This window comes from Corvus hawaiiensis, chromosome Z (genome assembly GCF_020740725.1).
Source record: "Corvus hawaiiensis isolate bCorHaw1 chromosome Z, bCorHaw1.pri.cur, whole genome shotgun sequence".
NCBI classification, from domain to species: Eukaryota; Metazoa; Chordata; class Aves; order Passeriformes; family Corvidae; genus Corvus; species Corvus hawaiiensis.
Genome location: NC_063255.1, coordinates 43,488,611 through 43,512,156, shown reverse-complemented (window position 1 = coordinate 43,512,156; position 23,546 = coordinate 43,488,611). Strand labels below are relative to the sequence as shown.

The 23,546-nt window shown below is 40.7% G+C and overlaps 1 protein-coding gene across 2 annotated transcripts in view; it reads right to left on the bottom strand.

Annotated features, from left to right (window-relative positions):
* The window catches only part of SLC12A2 (solute carrier family 12 member 2), a 54,997-nt gene extending 32,172 nt beyond the window's left edge, over positions 1-22,825 (bottom strand). The window contains exons 1-6 of one of the 2 annotated variants that reach the window (XM_048291075.1): positions 22,231-22,825; positions 6,302-6,421; positions 5,232-5,307; positions 4,554-4,649; positions 2,808-2,947; positions 1,932-2,042 (exon numbers count right to left, since the gene is read on the bottom strand). In XM_048291075.1, the coding sequence (XP_048147032.1) occupies positions 1,932-2,042; positions 2,808-2,947; positions 4,554-4,649; positions 5,232-5,307; positions 6,302-6,421; positions 22,231-22,731 (1,044 nt within the window). In that variant the 5' untranslated portion in view covers positions 22,732-22,825. The remainder of the gene's footprint in view (positions 1-1,931; positions 2,043-2,807; positions 2,948-4,553; positions 4,650-5,231; positions 5,308-6,301; positions 6,422-22,230) is intronic. The other variant, XM_048291074.1, reaches the window with a different exon arrangement.
* Between the last annotated feature and the right edge of the window lie 721 nt (positions 22,826-23,546).

Here is a 23,546-nt window from a genome sequence, read left to right as displayed (position 1 = left end):
TAAAGCCTCAAGAATAGGTGAAAGGTGTAAGGATACAGCTGGGTGGTTACAGAAGTCTTCAGTCAGAGAATTCCACAAGAAGTTATCAGAGAGCAATTGCCATAACTGGATTTTTCCAGTAACTAACCTAGGCTTCTCCCTGAAGCTAGGGATGTTTACTCAATATTTTACCTAAGTCTGAAAGAATGGGCTTCTAAGACTTCAACACAAGGAGCTGAGCTGTAAAACCACAAACTCTGAAAAGCCATTTTTTAAAGGCAACTTCCCTGGAATCAATCCCAGTCTCTCTTCACTTTTAGATTTATTTCAAAGGCATTATTGTAGATTCCCCTGCTCCATCTTCCACGGCTAAGGCATAGGAGAACACCACAGATCAAGATGGAGACATCAGTGTTTTGCTGTGCTGAGTTGTATGTCAGCCTGCATGAAATGCTTGTTTGACAGGTTGAGTTGCCTTCTCATTGCTCTCACCTGCCTCCTTCCATGATGGACAAACCAAGCCTTGACTTTTGCACTAAGGACATGATTTTTGAAAGCTACCCCTAATAAGGATGACACTGCAGTAACACCACAATTCAGGTCTGATATAGAAACATTAAACAGGGGTATTTCCATGCAAACTATTGTTACATTGCTTGTGCTACACAACAAACCCAAGATACTTCTTGTGACTTCAAGTGGCAGTAGCCAGAGAATTAATAACAAATAATCCTTTCGAAACAGTTCAGAATAAGGAAGTCAGCATTGTTCGCCGTTGGGTGTATAAAGACACCATCCAAATTCAAGTTACAGACAGTGAAAGACTACTTGAAAAAGTAAACAGTTTTTACAGAAGTTCAATTTAAAAGCACATGCCAAAGTCAATTTCTGTAAGTTTCTTTTCTCCCCACTGGTCAAAGTAATGCACTCGATCTTCACTCAGTTCTTCTAGGATCCCCGTTTCTTGGAAGCAACTATGATAAAAAACCCTCTCATTTTGATTATAAATACCATCATCTTGATGCAGGAGCACAGAAACTTACAATACTTCACGGAGAGGTTCCTTCAGCTGCCTCTCAGTGCAGAAAATAGGAGCTATTGTGAAATAAGTATCAGTCAGGAAGGAAGCCCCAGTTAAAGGCTCTTCTCAATTCTTTGAGTAGATTACGGACAGATATTCAGAAAAAGCCTACAAGGTGCAGGAAACAGCAAGCTACACTGCCTACTAAGGCCAAGCAGAAAACTGGTAAGGCAGCTTCTGTATTAAGGTACTCTGAGATCTCTTCAGTGTTTGCTTCCACAACCAGAGCTGACCTAAGACCGTGCAGCCACAAGAAGACAAGGGAAGGAGATTTTCCCTCCCACACATTCATCACCACCACCATTCAAAACACTTCTCCATGCTGGCTCTAGTGAATGCATCCCACAGTTTGGCTGTTTCCAGGTGAAAACCAAAACAGAAGAGAAGAGAAGGGAACAATACTGGGTTTGAGCTAGCAGAAACTACACAGCTCTCAGTTGGCTTTGGGACCAGCCCTGTGTTTTTCATCCACAGAACTTGCCTAAAGGTCATAGTAAGGCAAAATTCCCATGCTGAAGTTCTTACCTTCTCCTCTGATGTAACTGCCCATAAGAGGGAAATACCATTAACCTATCTGACAATTAAGAGTCATCTATTTGTCATTAAGAGTAGATTATGCTGGAGTGTAGGTTCTCATAGATGCTTAAGCTTCCAGCGAAGGGAAGTGGTTAAAGATGTGAAATGCCGTTCAGACCTGCACATGCTAGTGCCAGTCTCAATAGTTACTGCATAAAAATCAACTGACTTGTAACATGCCACCATGCAGAATTGAATACACTAAACAGACTAAAAATAAATCAGACAGCTAAGGTACAAAAATGGGATCAAAATTATGAAGCAGAGAATAAAAGAGAAGATGGGAGTTCCTTACTTTTGCTTCCCACTCCATTCCTGCAATGGAAATGCCCAGCAGTATAACCACGGTGATAGCCCCTATAATTCTGATATCATTCATTTCATCGATCATCAACGTTCCATTTTCCTAACACAACAAACAAAAAAATGCACAGTCATATACTTCATCAGGTAAATACCTTCCCTATCAAAGAACAGCATTTTATTTACTGTAATTTATTAGTAGTTAGCCCGCAGACCACAAATTTACTAAATGTAAATTCCATTTAAGGATACAAGCAATTTGGGGCTTTGCCTTGTTTTTAAATCAATGAATCTTCCAAATGTAAATGATCAGGGTTGTTCAGCCTGGAGAAAAGAGAGCTTCAGGGAGATCTTACTGCGACCGTTTAGTATTTAAAGGGGGCTTAGAAGAAAGACAGGGACAGACTTTTGGATCAGGCTTGTGGTGACAGAATAAGGAGCAATGGCTTTAAACGAAAAAATGGCAGATTTAGACTAGAGGCAAGAAGAAACATTTTACAGTGAGGGTGGTAAGGCCCTGGCACAGGTGTACCCAAGAAGATGTAGCTGCCCCATCCCTGGAAATGTCCAAGGCCAGGTTGGATGGGGCTTGGAACAACCTGGGATAGTGGAAGGTGTCCCTGCCCATGGCAGGGGGGTGGTACTGGGTCGTCTTTAGGGTCCATTTCAACCCAAACCATTCTGTGATTCTGCCTGGATGGGAGATGGACTAGGTGACCTTTAAATGTCTCTTCCAAACCACACCATTTTATGATTAGATGAATAAAAAACCAGACATAATCTCTACCTTTATCTATAAAGTATATACTTTACATACTCAAACTTTATATATAAAGTATAATCAATATAAGCACTATCATCCATGTACCTTCAGTAGCTCAACAACTGTCTCTGCAAAGCCAACAACATACATTGCTACTGCCACAGCATTGGCAAATGCAAAAATCAGACCTATGGCACCACCAAACTCTGGCCCCAGACTTCTGGAAATTAAGTAATATGCTCCTCCTGAAAGAAAAAAAAATACAAATGACAAAAAAGTCCTCTACATGACAGAGCCTAAAACAGTCATCAGCAATTTAACACTTACATGAGACAGAATCTACTCACTCTTTATTCCCTGATGTATTAGAAAATAACCCCAAACTCAGTATTTTAGGGACAGATATGCTGAAATATCAGGAATGTATTTCAAGTTCTTAGGAAAAGAGACCAGTTGGAAATAGCCATGACTCATGCATCACATCATATTATTGAGGTATGCAACCAGCTCTATGGCTAAAAAACAAATTGTAAGCACAAGCTGCAGTATTAGTGCGCTTTTTGCTTCAAACTGCTCAAAGCACTTGTGCAGTCAAGATCAAGAAACTGGCAAAGCAGACTGCAATAAACCCACTGAAGTTCCAAACCTCCGAGACCTGTTTCTAAAAGCTCTGTTGTTAAAGGAATTTTCTACCCTCCAGTGGGACTCTCAAGAGCCTGTTCTTTGTACTTTTGAGCTTGACAAAAACAACATCTCAAATCCCACATGACAAATGAAAATCTGAGTATCTGGAGAAAAGTGAAGTTTAGAAAATGTAGCAAAGGCATATTACTTTATTTAAGGAATTTAAGGCTAAGCTGTCCAGAAGCAACAAAATCCTCCAGCTCCAGTGTGAAGTAACTGAGTGCATGCTAAAAATCTTCAACAGGAACTGCTTGATTTCACTGCATTAAATTTCTTGTGCAAATTGTTTGTATGTACCCAGCTTGGCCATACTCTGCATGTCTTATGTAACATACAAAAAAAAATCTTACTGTAACGTAGTGTTTTCACAGGAACAGTTGTTCCTATGCAATTCTACAGTTCTTCCAATTCAGCACTTCAAATTTTCTAACGAAGTACTATTTTTCAAGAGTGGCTTAAAAAAAAAAAGAGCTCCCATATGAATGCAAAAACCTGATATATATAATGGAATTAAAAAACCAAAAAGGGTACTTAGAAACTAAGCTTGACATAATGCTAATAACACAGCTGATCTTTCCCAGTAGGTCTGTTTACTTTGTGATAGTGAGCGTTTTCCTTTTCATTCTTAACCTTAATGAAGATAGTTTTATAAGTTCCTACTTTAATGCCACCTTATTTTTTCACTAGTAGCAGTCTTGTAATGTCATGAAGCAGTTTGATTGTGTCAGAGGCACCAATCACTTCCAAAAATAGCTGGTAACAGCACATAAACCATGGAAGAGAATGAAAACCATCACCCTCAGGAAAGCTGGAGCTAACTCAAGAGTTCGGAGAGTTACTTGTGTGAAGGTTTATTTCAGGACATGAACATATACAGGCACGATCAACTAACCAGTGGAGCTCAGGAGAATATTAAGACCCTACTCATTCGTGGATATGTAGCCTTAAAAATGTTTGTATTACAAAAATTTACAAGAAAAAAACTTTCACAGCAGAAAAGCAATGCACTAGTTCAAATCTAATTAATAGGCTACCTATTGATTTTTTGTTAATTACATGACTGTTTAATCACATACAGAACAAAAGGAAGGCTTTGCTCCTCAGCAGCAACAAAGTGTGCACTCCCAAGAGAGGAAAGCTTTAAAAACTTCATGAAAATAGCATTACCTCCTCTTACAAACCCATTTGTAGCTATTGCTGAAGTAGACAGTCCTGTAATAGTTGTCACAACAGTGGCCATTCCAATAACCAAGACAGATAGACCTTTTGGAAAAAGAGAAGAAAAGCAGAGTAAGCCCAGCAGTATTAAAGAGTAAAATCTTCAACTTCATTTAATCACTCTGGCCAATGCAACACAAATTTACTGTGTGGGCTCCCACACATTAAAGCAAAAGGCTTTTTCTTTCTCCTCTTGTACAGGAGTCTCCAGGATACAAATAAAACTGGGCAAAGGTTCTCTTAAATCAGCAAGGTAAGAGCTGTATTCTAGAGATTCAAGGAAACACAGGCCTTTTGCAGATCAGAAATTTTCTGCAGTCCAAGACTAAGTTAAGCCTTTGAAAATAACTGCTTATATACTACATAGTCCATGCAGGTTCTAATAACCAGAGATCAAAAGTTTATCTCTGCAGTTCACTGAATGTCTCTTGTAAAATACTTGCCTCATACCTAAATGTGAAAGTCTAAGTAACTGGTTGAAGTTTTTGATACTGGTAAATTACCATAAAAATTGGCAATATTAAGGTAAACTCCTATTCCTGTTTGAAGTGTAAGCTCAGGATCAACACCTCTTGTGGACCACACTTGAAATTTACTGAAATAAAATTACAGATTTAGTAGCCATACCTATCCCAGCTTGTCCTACAATCCATGACAATCTGATGAAGAGCATCACACCCCAAATATTTAACATACATCGTACCTAAGATAAAACAGAAATTTCACATAGATTAGTTCTTGCATCTTCACTAATTTTCACTAATTCTTCATTTCAGTTTTTAATGTTCTTGAAATTATCTTGCTGTCTTTTCTCACCATTTTTAAAATTATTTCACAAGAATAGGACATATTATACAAGTTTAAGTTTGATTTAAAAAAAAAGGGAACTTAAATATGACTAAGTTAAAACAGATGAGAGTACTTCGATATGTGAAACTTGCAGTATGTCTTGGCCAAACAATAATAACTTAGACTCTAATCTTTAGGATCCAAAATTCGTACTACAAAATACGTGACTTAAGATAGAGGTAGATAGAGGTCTTTGATGACTGTGAGGTCTACAACCCCTGTTTCTATCTCCCACAAATCTATCAAAAAAAATTGCACTAAAGTAATGCCCTACTAAATAACTTATTCTTTTTAAAATAACAAAACAACTGCTGCAACTTTCCATTTCTATAACTTTTGTATCTTACAACACAGCTGTACAATAACAGGATGGAGAGGTGGGCATTTTTTTTTAATCCTTTTATTTAAAATTCTTAGATTTCAATAGAAATAGAGTTTGCATTGTATAGAATTTAGACAGGAGACTACATACAGATCTAGGGTCTCTCTCTTACCTAAAGAGTAAGGTATCAATCTTACAAAAAAGGAGATAAGGACCTCGCCAAACCACAGAAGTAAAGCACGTATTTTTCTACTACATGATCTTTTTCCTTCTTGGAAATCATGCAACTTAAAAACTCTCAAAACCTGTGCTAAGAAACCATAAATCCTTAAGAACTTGAAGCCGTGAAATATTTATTTTCTTAAAATTCAGTTGAAATAGGAGCAACCCTTCCTAAAATTATGGCATTTATCACACCTCTCATACTGCATCATCACAATGCCAGTCAAAAAACAAGGTAGTTGGAAAGATCTGCAAGAATATATCAGCATCTGTAAGACACAGAAGAATCATGTATCAAACTTACCAGTACACCTTTTATCCAGCCAAACTTGACCACCCCTTTGCTGTCAGGTGTGTAAGCAGCAGCTGCATCCCCAGCTGGTGTGCCTTCCTCACCATTTGCGTAGCCATCCTCAAAGGGCTCCTTGGAAAACACAAAGTTTGTTTTTTGTGTGACTGACAGAGCAGAATGGGCATGTTGTAAAAAACCCTCCATCTCCTTGTGTAAACAGAAAAATTAGAAGAATGACACAGCAGAAGTTTTGAGCTGCTCCTCTATGTCCCCTGCATCACGCACATCTCAGATTTCAAGGAATGAAAAACAAACTTACAAGAGCAAACTGTCAGCAGCCAGAGTGGTAAGTATTTTCAAGAATTAGTTCTATATCCCTAAAAAAAAAAAAATCAAACACCTGGTCTGCAGAAAAAGAGCTGTAAGATTTCAAATGCACAAGAAATTTTACTTCTTAACCTGAAAGCAAAGACTGTTCTACTGCAAGTTACTGGTCTCTGCTGAAGCACTTCCTGTAGTTCAGACTTAGCTGTCATTTGATCAATTTTTCAGGAAATAAATTATTCATTTCCCTGAAAGCTATTCTACTACTCTTTGCAAGGTGATGCTGCCAGAAAGAAGGATGGGAGATTGGCATTTCAGGAAAAAGGAGGGAAGAGAAGTCTCTTCCCAAACACTGTTCCCCATTTAAATGGGAAGGATGACAGATGGAGAAAACATCAGCCCCATGGACAAAGGCCAACTTATGTCTTTTATTTACAATTCAACCCTCCACTTCAAAAATGCAAAAAATCTCAACTTCAAAAATAAATTGAAATTATATGTGTATACGCACACATACATGTTTGCTTAAAAGGCAGTTTTGTTTTGCCAAGCAGGCAAACACCAGGACATTTAAACTCAAACATTTCCTACACTTGCAGTAAGAAAGCAAGAAGCGCTCTACGCTAAGTATGTTAGTTTACCCAAGGCAACAAGTACTAAGAATGGATACACTAGAAAGACCTTGAACACCATTCAACAAACCAGCTCAAGCAGTATCTTGGGAAGCACGCTGCATCCCAGAGGGCTTAGAAAACATTTAAACAATTACAGGTTCAATCCCAAAGAGGTAAAGGGCAAAACCCACATTTCCTAAGTAAGACACAAAATAAAGTGGACACAAATAATGCTTTCAAGTATATGCAGGGAAAGACTAAGAAAGATTAGGGTGAGGTATTTTTACCAAATGCTTTCTACTTTTGATATATTAATACCAGCTACAGCCTCAGCACATAGGTCAGAAGAAATGTTTCTACACCCATCAATTATGAAGGGTGTCATCCACATCCTCTTATAATCAGCAGTAAACATACATAGCAGATTTTTTAAAAAACAGACTATGTCAACCTTATCCAAAGGTCAATAGCACAGATTCACATCAGTGCTTCTCTCACTGATGCTGAATTATGAAATTCTCATAGAAACAGATACACCTGCAACACATATGGTGATCCTGTAAGGCATAAGCCTTCCACTGTTAGACAAAATCATGATCAGTTTCCAGATCATTACCTTTAACAGTTAACTCTCTTTAAGAGCACATTTTATTGTCTCCAGGAGGGATTACAATTAAGAAAAAAAAGAAATAAAAAAAGCATCTATGTGTTACGTATATCTTCTTGCATGCGTGTATACATATTATATACTGTGTTATATACACTAAACCCAAATAGAAACCTAACCAGGACCCTGAACTGCAGCTTTCCTGGATAGAACTAATGGCTATAATTCTTAGATTTGCACAGCCTTTGACCAGATGAATCTTTTGATTGCTTATTATTTGTATTCAGGCACTCAAGTCAAACCAAGTAGTAGTGGTGCATGGTCATTTAGAGTGGTAAGAATAACAGTGAGGATCAAAAAAAAGATAATTACAATGTTGCTACATTTGAGAAATGCTATCTGCCTAAGCAAGAACTAAGGAAACATCTCCTACTCAAGCCTGAGGCTCATGCCAGAAGAGGATGGGACTACCACCTACCCTGCTCCAATAGCTTAGAAGAGCAGAATAAAATGTAAAAATCCTTCTAAGCATTCATGTCTCCCGTTATGACTTCTTTCAGAAGTGGGGAGGAAACAAAGAGAAAAAAGATGCATTAAAACAAGGGGCAGATTATAAACATGTTTACAACTATGCCTAAACCTCCAATCAAGCATAGGACAGTATAATCACTTACTGCTTCTTCATATAAAACCCATTCTTATTTCTCACAGAAAACCATCGCATTATACTTGCAATAAACTCTATTTTAAACTATTACATAAAGGGAACCACATTCAAACTATCTAAGCAATTTTTAAGCTTTGGCCAAAAAGTCTTGCCAACATTAGATAACAATTTCTGCTATTGCAACAACACGCATCATGTCTGTAGTAAGATATAACAGAATTGTTCTCTGAGAAGACTGGTCAGGGAGGATCAAGGAAGGTTAGGAGGAATCTGTACCTTCGTATCTTAAAATAGTGAAATGTGACTAAAGTGGTTAATGCTTTTTTTTTTTTTTTTTTTTAAACAAGCTTGGAGTTTGTTTGCTGCAAGTTCAGCTTTTATAAGAAGGTGGAGAAATACCTTAGTATCTAGACTAAAAAGGATCACATACTTCATCATGTGAGCATGGCTGGCCAGATATTGGTAAAACCTGCACAAATCGACAAGGTGATCCCCCCAAAAGTCACTTCAAAACCTCAACCACCGTGTGGCAGCTACACATTTTACTGTAGGGCTCAAACATGCCCATAACTCAGCCTGTTGTGTTCTGGGGAGGAGAGAATGGCTCACAACTGGTTATTCTGAATTATCAGTTACCAGATCAGCTCCAAGATATGCACACTATGAACACAGGAAAGTTTTGTTCTGTGTGTCTCGTCTCTCCACACTGTGCAATATTTCTTAGGAAAATATTTTTAGGCACAAGCAAAATGTAATAACTGAAAGGTTATTTCTGGTTATTAGTGCTGGTGGGTGCCCAATAAAGCACCACTGAGAACAGATATTGCAGAGTGTGGGCACAAAAGAATTTCACTCCAGAAGGTTCCAAGTTCAGCCCTCTAAGGCGGTATTAAGAAAGCACCGCTGTGGTCTCAGCTGTAAATCTAGCAGGCGTAGTATTTTTCATGCTCATGTTCATGAGGAAACAATGCTTCTACTCAAGTCAGACACTGAATGGAAAAAACTGCACTAGCACTATTTTAGAACAGCCAATACATGTACGATAAGATCTTCATAAACAGTAAAAAACACTAACACACTGTGGATTTGGAGGGGGTGTAACAAAAGGGGATTTAGCATTTCAGATCAGAAATGGTCTTATTAACGCAACTTTTAGATAATCAGTCCAAAAATACTCAGTCATGGCATTCACTTATGCTGTTAAAGGAAAAATAAGATTGTGTTTACAAGGTGACAATTCTATGATACACTGAGAGGACTTCAGAGAAGAAACAGTTAATTTCTGCTCCTACACAGAACTTTGCATTGCTGTATCATAGTATCTGAAAAATACAGATAATCTACTATTTCATCTCCAGTGCTGGATCATAACAATAAATTATTTGTGGCAACTGTGAATGGCCTTCCACATCTACTAGAAGTAGATTAGTAATGAGAAAATACTTGGTATTTTGCTAGAGGAGATCTGAGATTTTTCACACAAAGCCTGTAATACACCAGTGCATCAAAAAGTTCACTAAAAACTGCTTTATTTAAGAGTTCTTGATAGTGGTACATGTTATGCAGCATTTTTTTTTTTTGTGGTGAACTTATCTATATCCCATCTTAATGATGACATACTTGGGCTGTGTTGAACCGTATGAGGTAGTACCAGAGTATACAGACATTAAGTCTTGCTTCTTTTCAAGAATCACAACTTGGAAGCCACAAGTAAAGGGCAGGACCACCACCAAGTTTGTATGTAAGACTATCTGCTGGATCTCCAGGCAGACTGCTGTCACTGTGAACAGCCTGATTTGGTGTGTTCCAAGCAGTCACTGACTTCTTTAGCTAGTCCCTCCCATTGCTATTAGTCCTGTGCAAAAACAGGAGGCCAGAGAAGCAACTCCAACTACAGCATTTAACTGCTTTTTCCATTTCTCAAGTTTGATTAGTTACAGGTTTAGCACATGCCATGTAATTTTCACACAAACTCCCTAGAAAGGCTCCACAGCAGCAGCTTCTTCTCATCTTGACAGGATACAGTACTGAAGCTGGTTTCAGTAATTTATGCTATCATAGTGCTGAACAAAATCAAGAGTCTCATCTTTTCAAGCTACACCTTCTGCAAGAAAATATAAAAATGGCCTTCCACTACATTTAATCAAGCTGCTTACATTTAACTGCTTTGTACCTGTGTTCTGATACTGAGAAAAGTTCTCTCATTCTCTATCTCTCAATAGATTCATCTTGTCAAAGAACAAAAAAAAAAAAAAAAAAAAAGGAAGCCACCTGAGAACCATCTTTGCTCAGAAAGTACTGAAAGAACAAAAGAACAATTCTATGGGTTAACAGGTCTATGTCCTCACCAGCCAAAGCCTCAGGAGCAGGAGCTCTGAGGCTGGAGATGTTCACAGGAATTCCCTCTTCACAAGAGTGAGAGATTCTCACAGATCTTCTGCAGTCCTTCACTGTGGCTCACAGCACTACTGCCAACCTGTTCACTACCCCTTACCATCACAATTTCCTGTCTCCATGTCCCAAAGGTTTGTAGGCATTGCCATTTTAAGATGTTCCTTACTATGGAAGCGAAACAAGCAGTAAAATATATTGATCCAGATGCAGCATGCCAGCTGTCTCTGTTAACAGAGGAAGAATCCTTACTTGGAGAGATTACACTCTCAAATATCCCAACTCCAGACCTGCACATTATTAAGACTATGGCTACAAGACCTGTTCTTTTCAGAATTAACACAGCTCAAAACATACATGGAAAAAGAGCTTATGAACATTTGGGTTTTTTTTGCTTTTCTAATTAAAGGATACTTTAGCCAGAGCACATATAAAGTAAAAATGACAGAATAAAGAAGTTACCAAGTTACATAAGGATTATTAAACATTTTGCCTCAAATGATGCTAACACATCAAAGGATTTTTAACACTACGTAAGATCTTTTTCTTGAAAGAGCAAATGAACTTTCAGACTCTTGCTCCTACCCACTGTGACACTTCTAAGGAGCTGAATGAAAGATTTTAGAAGTGCTAGATGTATTTCATGCGTAATAACTGCACAGGATAATCCTGCTGCTATGCTTACCTCTGATATAACAGAACTTTTGAAAATAGTCTGTACTGGTACAAGTGGGATGCTGTCTGATAATGAATAATAAGCTAGGTATTAAATGTTGTCTGAAGGACACCAAGCCATATCAAATATATCTGTTTTCTAAACATTACTTTTGCAGTATGTTGATGTTTACAGCCATAAAATTCCCAAGTTTTGCCTACGGGTCAGTTTGATAAGCTGTTTGTATCTTTTAATGCTTTTATCTACACAGTTGTGAAAGAGATCAAGAGGACTGAGCTTCCTTTCCAAAACACCTAAATCTCTACTGAATGGCTTTAAGCATATTGCTGTCCAGGGATACCAGTCAGACTTATGATAAACCCTTTATCAAGAAAAGCCTTGAATTTGGTTGCCTGAGATTCCAGAGTATTTCAGTGCTTAAATACACAGGCGGAAAAATAAGTTTTCACCCATCGTTGACTTAAGCTGGTGATGCTGACTACTGTTTGTAACCGTTTTTTCAGAAAACCACTACTCAAGAGAGGCTGGGATGCTATTTCTAACTTTGCTTATGAACTATGAATCACAGTGAGTTTTTAATACTGAACTTGGAAAACACCTCTGCCAAGTCTGACATTTTTCAAGTGTTTTTTTCCTGTAAGGGAAATAAACAACTCTAGAGGGAGGAAGTACCATAGGTAATGACTTTTAAAATATCTTACTGTACGTAACACTCTCTTAAGAACAGGCTGGACACTATTTTGTAAACTAGTCCTCCTCTGCTGGAATAAGGATGGTGACAGGTATGGAAACTAAGAAAAAGTATGTACAACTCTCAATTAATGCTTTGCAATTGGTGTAATTCTGTTGACAGAGCAATGGAAGTGTAAATTCTAAAACTGAGAGCAGGCTATGACTTTCTGCATCTTAATTACATCACTAATTTACATCTTAGAAGCAGATGTAACAGTCTGAATCTTTGGTACTTCAAGCAGAGTTAGCCCTCACTTAGAAGTTGCTACTCAGAAAGCCAGTATCTTTCACAGAACACCTGGAACAGTTGACACATTTCTGATTATTCATTAGTTAAAAACAGTTTACCAAGTTAGAACAGATTCAGGTGCTCAGGTTTTTCAGGAGTTAGGTGGGAAGCTTGACTGATTAGTATTGCTCCCAGTGGGGAAAAAAACCCCAGTCAGGTAGCACATAAAAAGAAAACATGGCACAAAGACATGTTCAAGACATCCTGGTCTGCCTAAACACCTTCTCAGCATTTTTTTTTAAAGAATAAACTAAAAAAATGAGTACTATCAGGGAACAATGACTAGTCATTGCTGTTTACAGCAGTTCAGAAATTTCAGCTGTCATATTAGTTACTTTACTACTTGGTTATAAAACAGGAATGAAATATAAATTCTATTAGCAAATTTGCCGTAATTCCCACTCCAGTGTCTTTACAGTCATAACTTAAAAAAGCCGACTAAGCTATTAAATGGCATCCCAAAGTTACCTAGAACAGCAGGAGATAAATTGCCCAGATAAAACAGTCAGTTCTAAAAACTTGGGATTCCTTGGAACCAAACATTAACAGCTACAATCATTGGTTACTCACCTCAATCAAAGGAAATCCTTTGCAGGTTTGCAGCCAAGAGAAAAAATTTAAGTGCCTTGACTATATTACCTTCTCTACAATTACACATTTAAAATATAGTAGCAAATGCCTTTGGCATCCACTTCCAGAGATTTTGAAAGAGATTGCATCAAACGCTGAACATTAATGTTATCTTAAGCTGAAATTAAAGAGTGTTGTACTGTGATTACAGCAGAGCAATTTTAAACAGAAGAAATTTATAGTTGCAATTAACATGTCAACTGAAGGATTAGCTATGTGTCTCTGCCATCAGCTTGTACTTCTGTTTTGCACACTGCTTTTAACACAGAAACCCTAAACAGTGGGGTTTTGTGTGTGTGCATATATATATATATATCTGTTGTACATACAATAATTTAAAAAGCCATTTTAACTTTAATTCTTTTAAAGGGATAATCATCCACTCATCTTCCCAACTCTTACACATAGTAAGATGTATTAACAAAGTTAGCAAGACTTAATCAGGAAACTTACTCAGGCAATTGATTTCAGCTTAGGAGTAAATCCTTTCTTTCAAGGTGGTATACTTACAAAGGATAGATAGGAGATTTGTTTATGAAGATTAGCACTGCTTTAATGTCTTACATGCATACAGTTTTCCTGACAAATCTCTAAGCTTACTACATGAAGGCTACATCCCTTTGAAGTAGTTTTATTGTGTGACAAAGCAGTGAGGTTTTGTTGACATTTGCAGGTATGCAAGAGCAGTATCCTATCAGAAATATAAATAATATTTGCTTTTCCCCCCTACCAAACACATTACTTAAAGAATGAAAGCACTTTGCAAAATAAACTTCCCCGCATCTTTACATCTTGATTCATATATCCCTCCATAAGCACAGGATGGTATGAAAACACTGGGAAAGCTGATCATGAGAATTAGAAACAAATGAGAAAAGCCCTCTGTTCAGTAGCTTTGCAGGGTGGAAGACTCACAATGCTTATGGTCTACACTCTCAGAAATTTTGTATGTAGAGTCAGGCCCTCCTGCCAACGAACAGTTAACGTGGTCTGCCACTGTAAAAACAAAACATAACAAACCTGCAAAAAACCAAACTTCCCTAAAGAAGCCTGAACTCCCTTTTCCAGTCTCTCCAGTTCTGGTTAACAGAAGGTTGCACCACTAATCCAGTCAGCAGGATGCATGACTTTCTGCACATGTGTAGGGGCAACCAATCCCTTCAGTTTAAGGGGAAGAAATATTTATAGTCCACTTCACACCTCAAGAATGCACCTTCATTTCTGCACTGATGCATCTGACCCTTCTAGAACCACTACTGCACTCTGAAGGATTTAGCAAAGTAATTATTCCTTACTCTGGATTAACTGCAATATTCCTTTGGACATCCATTGTCCCAGAAGGAGAAACCACACTTCACAGGAAAGTGGATCCAGGCTCTCAACACGGGTAGTTTTCACATGAGTATCTGAAACACATAAGCCTGATACACTCCCAGGATGAAGCAGATGCAGCACTTGATTGTGTAAGAGCTGAAGTAAATCCAATTAGCAAGCCTCCTGCAGAGAAGCTTTACATACTCAAGTATAGTCAAAGAAATACACTGTTCTGCTATTAAGTACAACAAAGAATCCATTTCAGTCCTGTCAAGAAGTTGTTTTGGACACATCAGATTTCCAAGTGATAGTTCTACCCCAGCACCCCAGCCCAAGCAGCCACTGGCTCGTTCCTTTACCAGTGGGACTGGGGAGAGAACTGGAAGAGTAAAAATTCACAGACTGAGATGAAGACAGTTCAACATGGAAAGCAAAAACCACACACACACACACACAAGCAAAGCAAAACAAGGAATTAATGCCCTGCTTCCCATGGCTGAACACCCCTGTCAGCCATCTCCAGGAGAGCAGGGTCCCATCGCATGTAACAGTGACTTGGGAAGACAAACACCATCACTCCCAATGTCCCCTTCCTGCTTCTCCAACTATACACTGAGCATGATGTCACATGGCTGGAACATCTTTTGGGTCAGTTTGGGTCACCTGTCCTGGCTGTGTCCCCTCCCACCCTCCCATGCACCCCCAGCCTCCTCACCAGCACGGATGTAGGAGGAGCAGAAAATACCTTGGCTCTGTGCAAGTCCTGCTCAGCAACAACAAAAACATTTTTAATTACTAACCCTGTGTCCAGCACAAATCCAAAACAGAGCCCCATACCAGCTACTGGGAAGGAAAGTAATTCCACTCCAGCCAAAACCAGCACACAAGTCATCTTCTATTCTCCACCCCCAACAAAAAAGGTTAATTTGAGGCATTCTTGCTCTTAACAGCTTTTGGTTTTCATCTACTTCTGCAAAACATGGTGCACTTTCTATTCAAGTAGGAGACAGGAGCAAATGTCCCTATACAGCAATACTAAAACCTTAATAAAACATCCCATTTCTATAAAAAGTCTAGTTCCAATGTAGTAAGTTCCTGAAAAACTACATCTAACCTGTTGGCTTACAACAGACTAAGAAGTCCATTGAAATAATCCTAAAAAAATCATTTAAGTACTGCCTGAATTTTTAATGCCAGGTTCTGAAGTGGTGAATACAGCTACAGCACAGCCCCTGAGCCACCACTAAGCAGGGCTGGTACGCTCACACAGAAAAGCACTCACTTGCACTGGCACAACACCACATTTCAGCCAAAGTTGCCAGACTGCTTACAGTTCAAAAGCAGTATTACTCAGAATAGTCCTAGGAGTCTCTGCCATGTAGACTGTCAGACCAAGCCGAAACATTAATCTAGCATCACAGTTCCTTCACAGCTGAAACAGACACAGCTATTTTCTTTGAATTTAAAAAACCCAAACAACTGAATCATCTGAAGTAGGAGCAATTGATTCAAAGAAGGGAAGTTAACTAACAGAATGAAGATGTAAGAGATAAGCCTTCTTATTAAAATGGAATTTTAATTTCCATTTTTCAGGATTTCTTTACTCTTTTTATCACCTTATCCCTAAATCAGGTAAGTTTATAAGGCACAGATAATACACCCAAAGTTAGTTTTTATGCATAAATGAAATTTCAGTAAGTTTGTCAAGTATAAACAGTATGGTAAAGTGCATAAATAAATGAAAGACCATTCATGCACTTATGCTGCAAAAACTGGATAGCTTCCAAAATACTGAAAGGCAAACAATTTGAAGTCAACTATTTAAAAAAATTGTTAGTAGTGACAAATGACCATAGTGTGACTGATATTACCTATACCAAAAAGTGGGGAAAATGGGTTTGTGGTTGCTCATAAAAGAGTATCATATGAGGCTTTAGGAAAAAATCTCAAGAATTCAACAGAAGATGTAATACATTAGTTTAAATTACTCCAAGATACTGATCTTGCCAAGCTCCTCCCTTGCAAGAATGTTCTTCAAGAATGAAAATCATTTGAGGTCTAATCAAGTGCGGTACCAAAATGGAGAAAAAATAATCTGAAGATCAGTTCTGCAGCACCTTCCTCTTTAACCAGTTCGGAACAGTCCACTGGAAGTGTGCCAGTATTTTTTTTGTTGTTATGTTAATAAAAAAAACAAAGAAAGTGCTAATTTGTACTATACACAGTATTTGTACAGTAGAACATATGTACAAAATTTTTAAGTAAGTAAATATCTATATATTAGGAGTGCCCACTCAAAAGTTTTTATTGATGCCTGTGTGCAGTGAGAAGACTGTGGAGATCCTATAAGCATCAGATCAGGGAACTGAATCACCACATGCAGTGCAAGATTTTGCAGTTGAGGGGGTGTTGGCTTTCTGTAGATCAGATCAGACCCGAATCAGATCCAACCAAGACCTGTGACAGCAAAAAATTCACAAAAAACCAAAAAGTTCACCCCTTTCAGCAGCAGTCCACACTCATGCTGTGAGCTATGTAAACTGTTAAGGGCTCCGTTATTTCCAGCTTCTCTGGGACATGACAAAAAAAAAAAAAAAAGTAGTAAGAACAATATTAGCAGTTTGCTGAAGACAGTTCACATTTGTTAGCATTCCATAGGTGTTCTGGACTGAAGATTAACCACAAAGATTCAAGAGATACAAGCATCAGGCAACATAAAAATATTGATTATACAAGGTCTTCATAAAATACAAGCCCTGTATCACTATTATTATTTACTGCTGCAAACAGAGCACTGTATTTTTTTTTTCCTTGATAAAAATGGTTGTGATTAAGTGGGATGTCAGGGTAAGCAAAGAGAGGATTCTTGACACAGGCGGAAATAAAAACATCCCTCTGCATGATGCAAGTAAAGCCTCACTGAATACAGGTGCATTAAGGTCACTGCTGTTTAAAAGTGATGAAAGAAGAGTTACCAATTATAGGCTTCTGGGACATCCAACAGCACCGAGACCAAGGTGAAGAAAGCTTCTCTTGTTTTATTTTAGTACAGTGAACTTCAGAAAGAAGATTCAAATTCTGCTCACAGAAGAAGGACATCAAGAAGGAAATGTAGTTTAAACTAAAAATAACAGGGGCTCAAGAAAGAAGACATCAACAGACTGTAAACAAGATTCAGCAAGGTGGTGCAATAAAAACTATCTGCAAGAGGGTCTCAGTCTTCTGTGAGAGGGAAGGAAGGAGCTTTTAAAGACACACCTTATGTAACAGGGTCAGCTAATTTGATACCCTACAATCATCTTTTAGCCTTTTATACATCTTTAGCTGAGCTCTGCTTTCGTTACAGGCTAACCAGACATAAACCATGAACTGAAAAAAAATAGAAACAAACAAATATTACAGGCGCAGCAGTTATTTTACATTCTCAAGACAGATTACATTCTTGTTAGAAAGCAGTGCCATACACAGACCTTTTCACTGTGTTTATATTAAGCATTTGAAGTCATCAGATAAGAGGAAAAATGGCAATGTTTGAGAAAATACTTAACAAAGCCAGAAAGACAAATGAAAACAATTATAGTCATCCAACTTGAGTAAAAAAAAAAACAACAAAAAAACCCCCTCAATTTGTATCAGGACTACCAGTAATGCATTTTTTCTTACACCTGTCTCCAAATTCAGATGACAGGTGCAGAGATTTTTCTGTGGGAGGAAGCAAAGCACACTTGTGTTTTTAAATACCTTGGGATTTCTTTTTGTTTTCATTTATAATTTGACCCGGGGGTTGAAGGTGGTGTAAGGATCTTCCTCTGATGTCAGTACCTTACCCTGTCAGTGCTCCTGGTGAGTATTTAACAAACAACAGAGCAGAGCTGCCAGTAGAGGGCTTGGTTCGCACCGCATCCACTCACCACAGCTGCGAGGGACTGCACAAAGATCAAATTAGCACCACTCGTATACAGCGAGACTTAGTCTTAAGGAAAAAAATAAGCTCCCCAATTAACTCAATGCTACACAGAAAAATCCTCAGTTTCCAGAGGATTACACTGTGCAGGTCTGAATACTCTAAGAGTATACACTTGTCAGAACCGTAAGGTCAGTGATATTAAGACACTGATAACTGCACATGTCTTTGTGCTCCTCAGTTTATCTCCTACAGGCTGTATCCTTACGTACAGATGTAGCTGACCCAGGCAAAACAGATATTCCTAAGCTGTAAGACAGGAGAAAAAAATTAAGCAAGAACACTTTTCATCTTCCCATTGTCGGAAGACAGATCCCCTCAAGAGGGCAGGGGACGCCACTAAAACAAAAACCTGCCATGGTGTCATGGTATGCTGATTTCCCTCCCACTTTTTTTCTAATAAACATCCTTCACCTCAACATCTTTGGAGACCAGAGCTCCTGCAACACAATCCCCTTATCTAAAAGATAGCAACTGCAACAACATCACCAAATTCCCTCTCTCATCTCTCTAAAGCAGAGAGAAATTAATACATACCAAATGCGCAAGGAACAGATTGATCCCCTTAGCTATCTGCAGCCGATGACATACTAAGACAGGACCCCCCACCTGGAATTTTGTATGATCAGCCAAGACCAGTATTACGCAATTCATCCACCTCAGAGCACTGCAGCATCACCTAGCTGTGTTTTCACCGACAGTTTCAAGAACAATCCCTTTTCTACACAGGAAAAGCCACTGCTGGAATGACCACACAAACACCTATCCCACCAGGACTGTAGGACAAACCCTTGTGAAACGGAACCCCTCCAATAGGTTTGTGTGTCTTCCTCAAGTCAACTCTTCTTCCAACACTGCTTTTCTGTGAGAACAGAATCAGCAGAAGTGTTAGACAGATGAAGCTTCTAAACAAAGCTAAAGGGGAAAAAAAAAAAAAATTCGTTCTATAATTGGCACTAGCATCAACAATGCTCCAACACTGCCTCACATTTATCTACCTATTAAAAGCAAACAGAATAGCACGAACTCTAACTGCCAGATAAAATAGCTGCATTCAAAGCAGCGAGCCATGCTGCTGGTAAACAGTTTTGCATCATTCTTTACACAAAGTAACTGCCAATCTTGATGCAGTGGGTCAAGAGCAGAGGCACAACAATAGGTATTCGCACAGCACAAACTTTATGTAAGGGTACTAGACTAGGGTGTTTGTACCAGCTGCCTTGCAGAGACATGCTGTACTTGATAAATTGGTAAAAAAATCCACAGCTGAAGAGCAAGGTGAATTCTTCAAGTTACCAAAAGTCAGTAAAATACCTTCTCAAATGCACAGCGTTGTTCAAAGTAGAGACCTGCTAGTCAGCAGGAACTGAAGTCACTTTGAGAATGGAGACAATAAGCTCCCTGAAAACACTGGGAAAAAAGCACAATAGCTTTGAGAACGTCTTCCACATAAAAGTACAGCACCATCTTGATTTAAAAGTTATCGGTACTCTGTGTTCACAAACCAAGTACGTAATTACAGATGGGGTGTATTTCATACTCCCGAAATTGTGAGGAATGTTAGGTATCTGATGCTATTACCATGCAAGACACACCCCTTATTAAAAGCTTTTGTGTTCACAGCTTTATCTTGGAAAGTGTTTTTGCTAAGTTGGGAGCAAAAGTAATGGCTTCCCTTCTTCATATAAGCTTAAGTAGTTGCTAGCACCTCAACTGCTTCGGACATTAAACATCCTGTGACAGAACACTCGAGTTACTCCACTGAACTTCAGCTTAAAATTCTGAAGCTTGTACCATGACCTTTTTTAAAATTATTACTTAACATCAAATGCAATCAAAATTCCATATTCCATCCCCAATATTTATTTTATGGGAGGAGGGGCCCAAGCAGACAGGACATGACTTTAAAACAAGAAGTATCTTCACACGTACATCTATTCATACTGCAGATAGATTAATTACATTTAAGAAATTAATAATTTGACTTAATTACTGCTCACAATGAAACTGTTTTGATAATGATCCTCTAATTAGGTTGTCTACCGCTCCTCTATGCTACAGACTACAAAGAAATTGCTTGCCATGAATTTCTTAATAAAGAAATTACAATTTTAGAAATTATAGTTCCAGAATATATTCTGCACTGAAATATCTTAATGATGTCAAAGAGCTTTCCAGACTGCTGCAACATTAACACACCGAAAAAGCTATCTGTCAACCTTAGAAATTCAAGCAATGTTCTGCTTGCAAAGCTGAGTATCCAACACCTGGTCATCCCACCATGGACTAGGAGTCAGAAATCTGGAGGGGCAGGAGGACAGAAAATCAGCGTGGTTTCACATATATTACGAGCACACGTGTGTTTTATTTATAGTTTACCTAAAACCAAGCACAAGGCAGTAATTGCCAATTTCGATTTCATCTTAACTTAGGATCAGACTACAGATCATCTTTTAGCTCTATCAGAAGGGGACCTGGAAGGCAGGAGTAATTTGTAGTTATGGTTAGTAATTAGAATTTGAGATCTAATCTCAGATGTCACGAACAAGTATCTTTACGATACAACAACCAGTTATTTCTACTGGAACAATTCCATAATCAGTTAAAAAAAATACACTTAAACAATCACCACCACCCCCCCAGAAAAATCTCAAACCCCACAGATGCTGATGCACTGAGCATCCTAATAACGGTGTGAAACAAGTAAATCTGGAAAGAACACACATTTGCTGATAGAACTCCACCTATAAGGAATGAAAGGTGGGATGAAAAAGAAGTTCTGAAAACAAAACGTTCTTCACTTCACTGGAACGTGGCCCATGTGTTTATTCCCCTAAACCCAGTAGAAAGACCCCACTTAGAAAACAGGCTTTGAGCACAGCCATACACCAATTTTGAAACTCTGAGAAAACAGCACTGCAATAGCTTCGTCTATCTACCGTTTAGTGATGATGGTCTAAAAAAACCCAAAAAAACAAAAAACCAAAAAAACAAAACCATGAAATTAATTCTACGTTCAGCTAAAGCTGGTCTTTTAGCCAAGACAGCCTGCATTTCAAAGGCTCTGACTGTCAACTCGTCTCAAATAACGCACGGACTCGTAGTCCAAAATAGAAAAAGCCTGAGACACACAGCTCCAAAATTTTTCAAGCCTTGACCGCGACGCAGGGGCCACCGAGCAGCCCTGAAAAGGCTCGCTCAGGTTCTGTGCCTGTGCGGATCCAGCAGCATCCGATCCAGATCCCATCGGATCCACCGGGCTCTGGCTCGGCGTCGCAGAGACAGACCTCCGGCCGCCACCAAAGCAAGCGCATCCTCATTTATTTACTTTTCTTTTAGCGTCTCTTCCGAACGTTTTCACTCCCCTTCCCAGACTAATTCCTATGGCAAGCCCCCAAATTAATACCCTATCTGCTGGAGACGATTTAGAAATGGAAAACCTGTAAGAGACTGCCGCTCGGTGACGGGGAAAACAGACCTACGGCTCTGAATACCTCTCGCACTGGGGGACCATCTCCCTAAAGCACGTGTGTGTGGGGGGGGATGGATATCACTGCGTCACGAAGACAAAAAAAATAATAGAACTGAGAGGCAAGCTATGCACCCGCGCTGTTTGCGCCTCCTCGAGGCTCGGCGAGCTTTTGGCTCTTTTTTTTTTTTAAGCTTTTCTGCCGAGACGGTCCGAGGAGCTGCCGCACCCCCGGCGCCCGGGCACACCGGGGGCCGCTCTCACCTTGTCCAGCTCATCGTGCAGCTCAGCCAGGCTGGGCCGGAGCAGCTTCTCGCCCAGGTCGGCAGCCGTCTGCCGGTAGTGGTCGATGCGGGGCACGGCGTCCATGGTGTTGTGGCCGAAGGTACGCAGGTAGTAGGTGTTGGTATGGGTGTCATAGTAGTAGTGGTGGTGCCCGCCGGAGTGCAGGCTGCCCTCGCTCATCACCGTGTCGCCGCCGTTCTGGACGCCGCTCACATTGCCGCCCTCCGAGCTGCCTCCCCCGGGCTCGCCGGGGCTCTCGCCGCCGGCCGACGGGTCCACGAAGTTCACCCGAAACCTGCCTTTGGCTTCCTCGCCTCCCTTACCCGCCACGCCGAGGTCCCCGCACGACTTGCGGGGCCCCTCGGCCACCAGATCCACCTGGAAGCGGCTCTGGCTCGGCGTGGGACCCAGCGGCTTGCCCAGCGCATCCTTGGAGCCCTCATCCCCCCCGGACCCCGCCGCCAGCTCCTTGCCCTCCATGCCTTCCCCTCGCTCTGCGGCCGCCAATGTTCCGAACGCCCCTCCCGGCCGGCGGCCCCGCTGCTTTAAGCGGCCGAGCAGCGCCCCGGGGCTGCCGCAGACACAGCGCCGCGCCCCGCCCCCGCCGCAGCGCCAGGTGACGGTGCCTCCGGTCCCTTCGCCCGATCCCGCTCTGCCCAGGCAGGAGCGCGGTCGCTTCCCCGGCTGGCGCGGCGGGAGGGATGCGGGGGGGAAAAAACCGGCGGCGCCGCGCAAGCTCCGCCCGCTCCCGGCTGCGGCGGAGGGGGCGGCAGGAGCGCGTCCCCGGCCGGGCGGCGGCGGCTCCTCCCGCCCGCACTATGGCGGCCCCGCCGCATCCGCCCCGCGGCGGCGCTGGGAGGGGCGGGGGGGCCGCGCCGCGATCCCGCCTGGCACAACCCCGCCGGCCACCGCCACGTCTCGCGAGAGGAGCGCGGGGGCGCGCGGAGCCGCGCGGTGCCTCACAGAGCCCGGGCACCCCCGAGACCCCTCAGACACGCCCCGGTCCCTCACACACCCCCGGACCCCGCTTACACGCCCCTGGCGCCTTACAGTCCCCGCAGATCCCCTCAGACAGCCCCCGGTCGTTCACACATCCCCCGGACCCCTCACACACACCCCCGGATCTCTCATACGCAGCCCCAGATCCCCTCACACATCCCTCGATCCTTTACACACACACACACACACACACACACACACAGCCCTCTCATACACCCCCTGGGCCCCTCATAAACACCCCCTGTCCCCCTCACACCCATCCAGAGCTCTGGCATGCTTTGGTCCCTTACACAGCC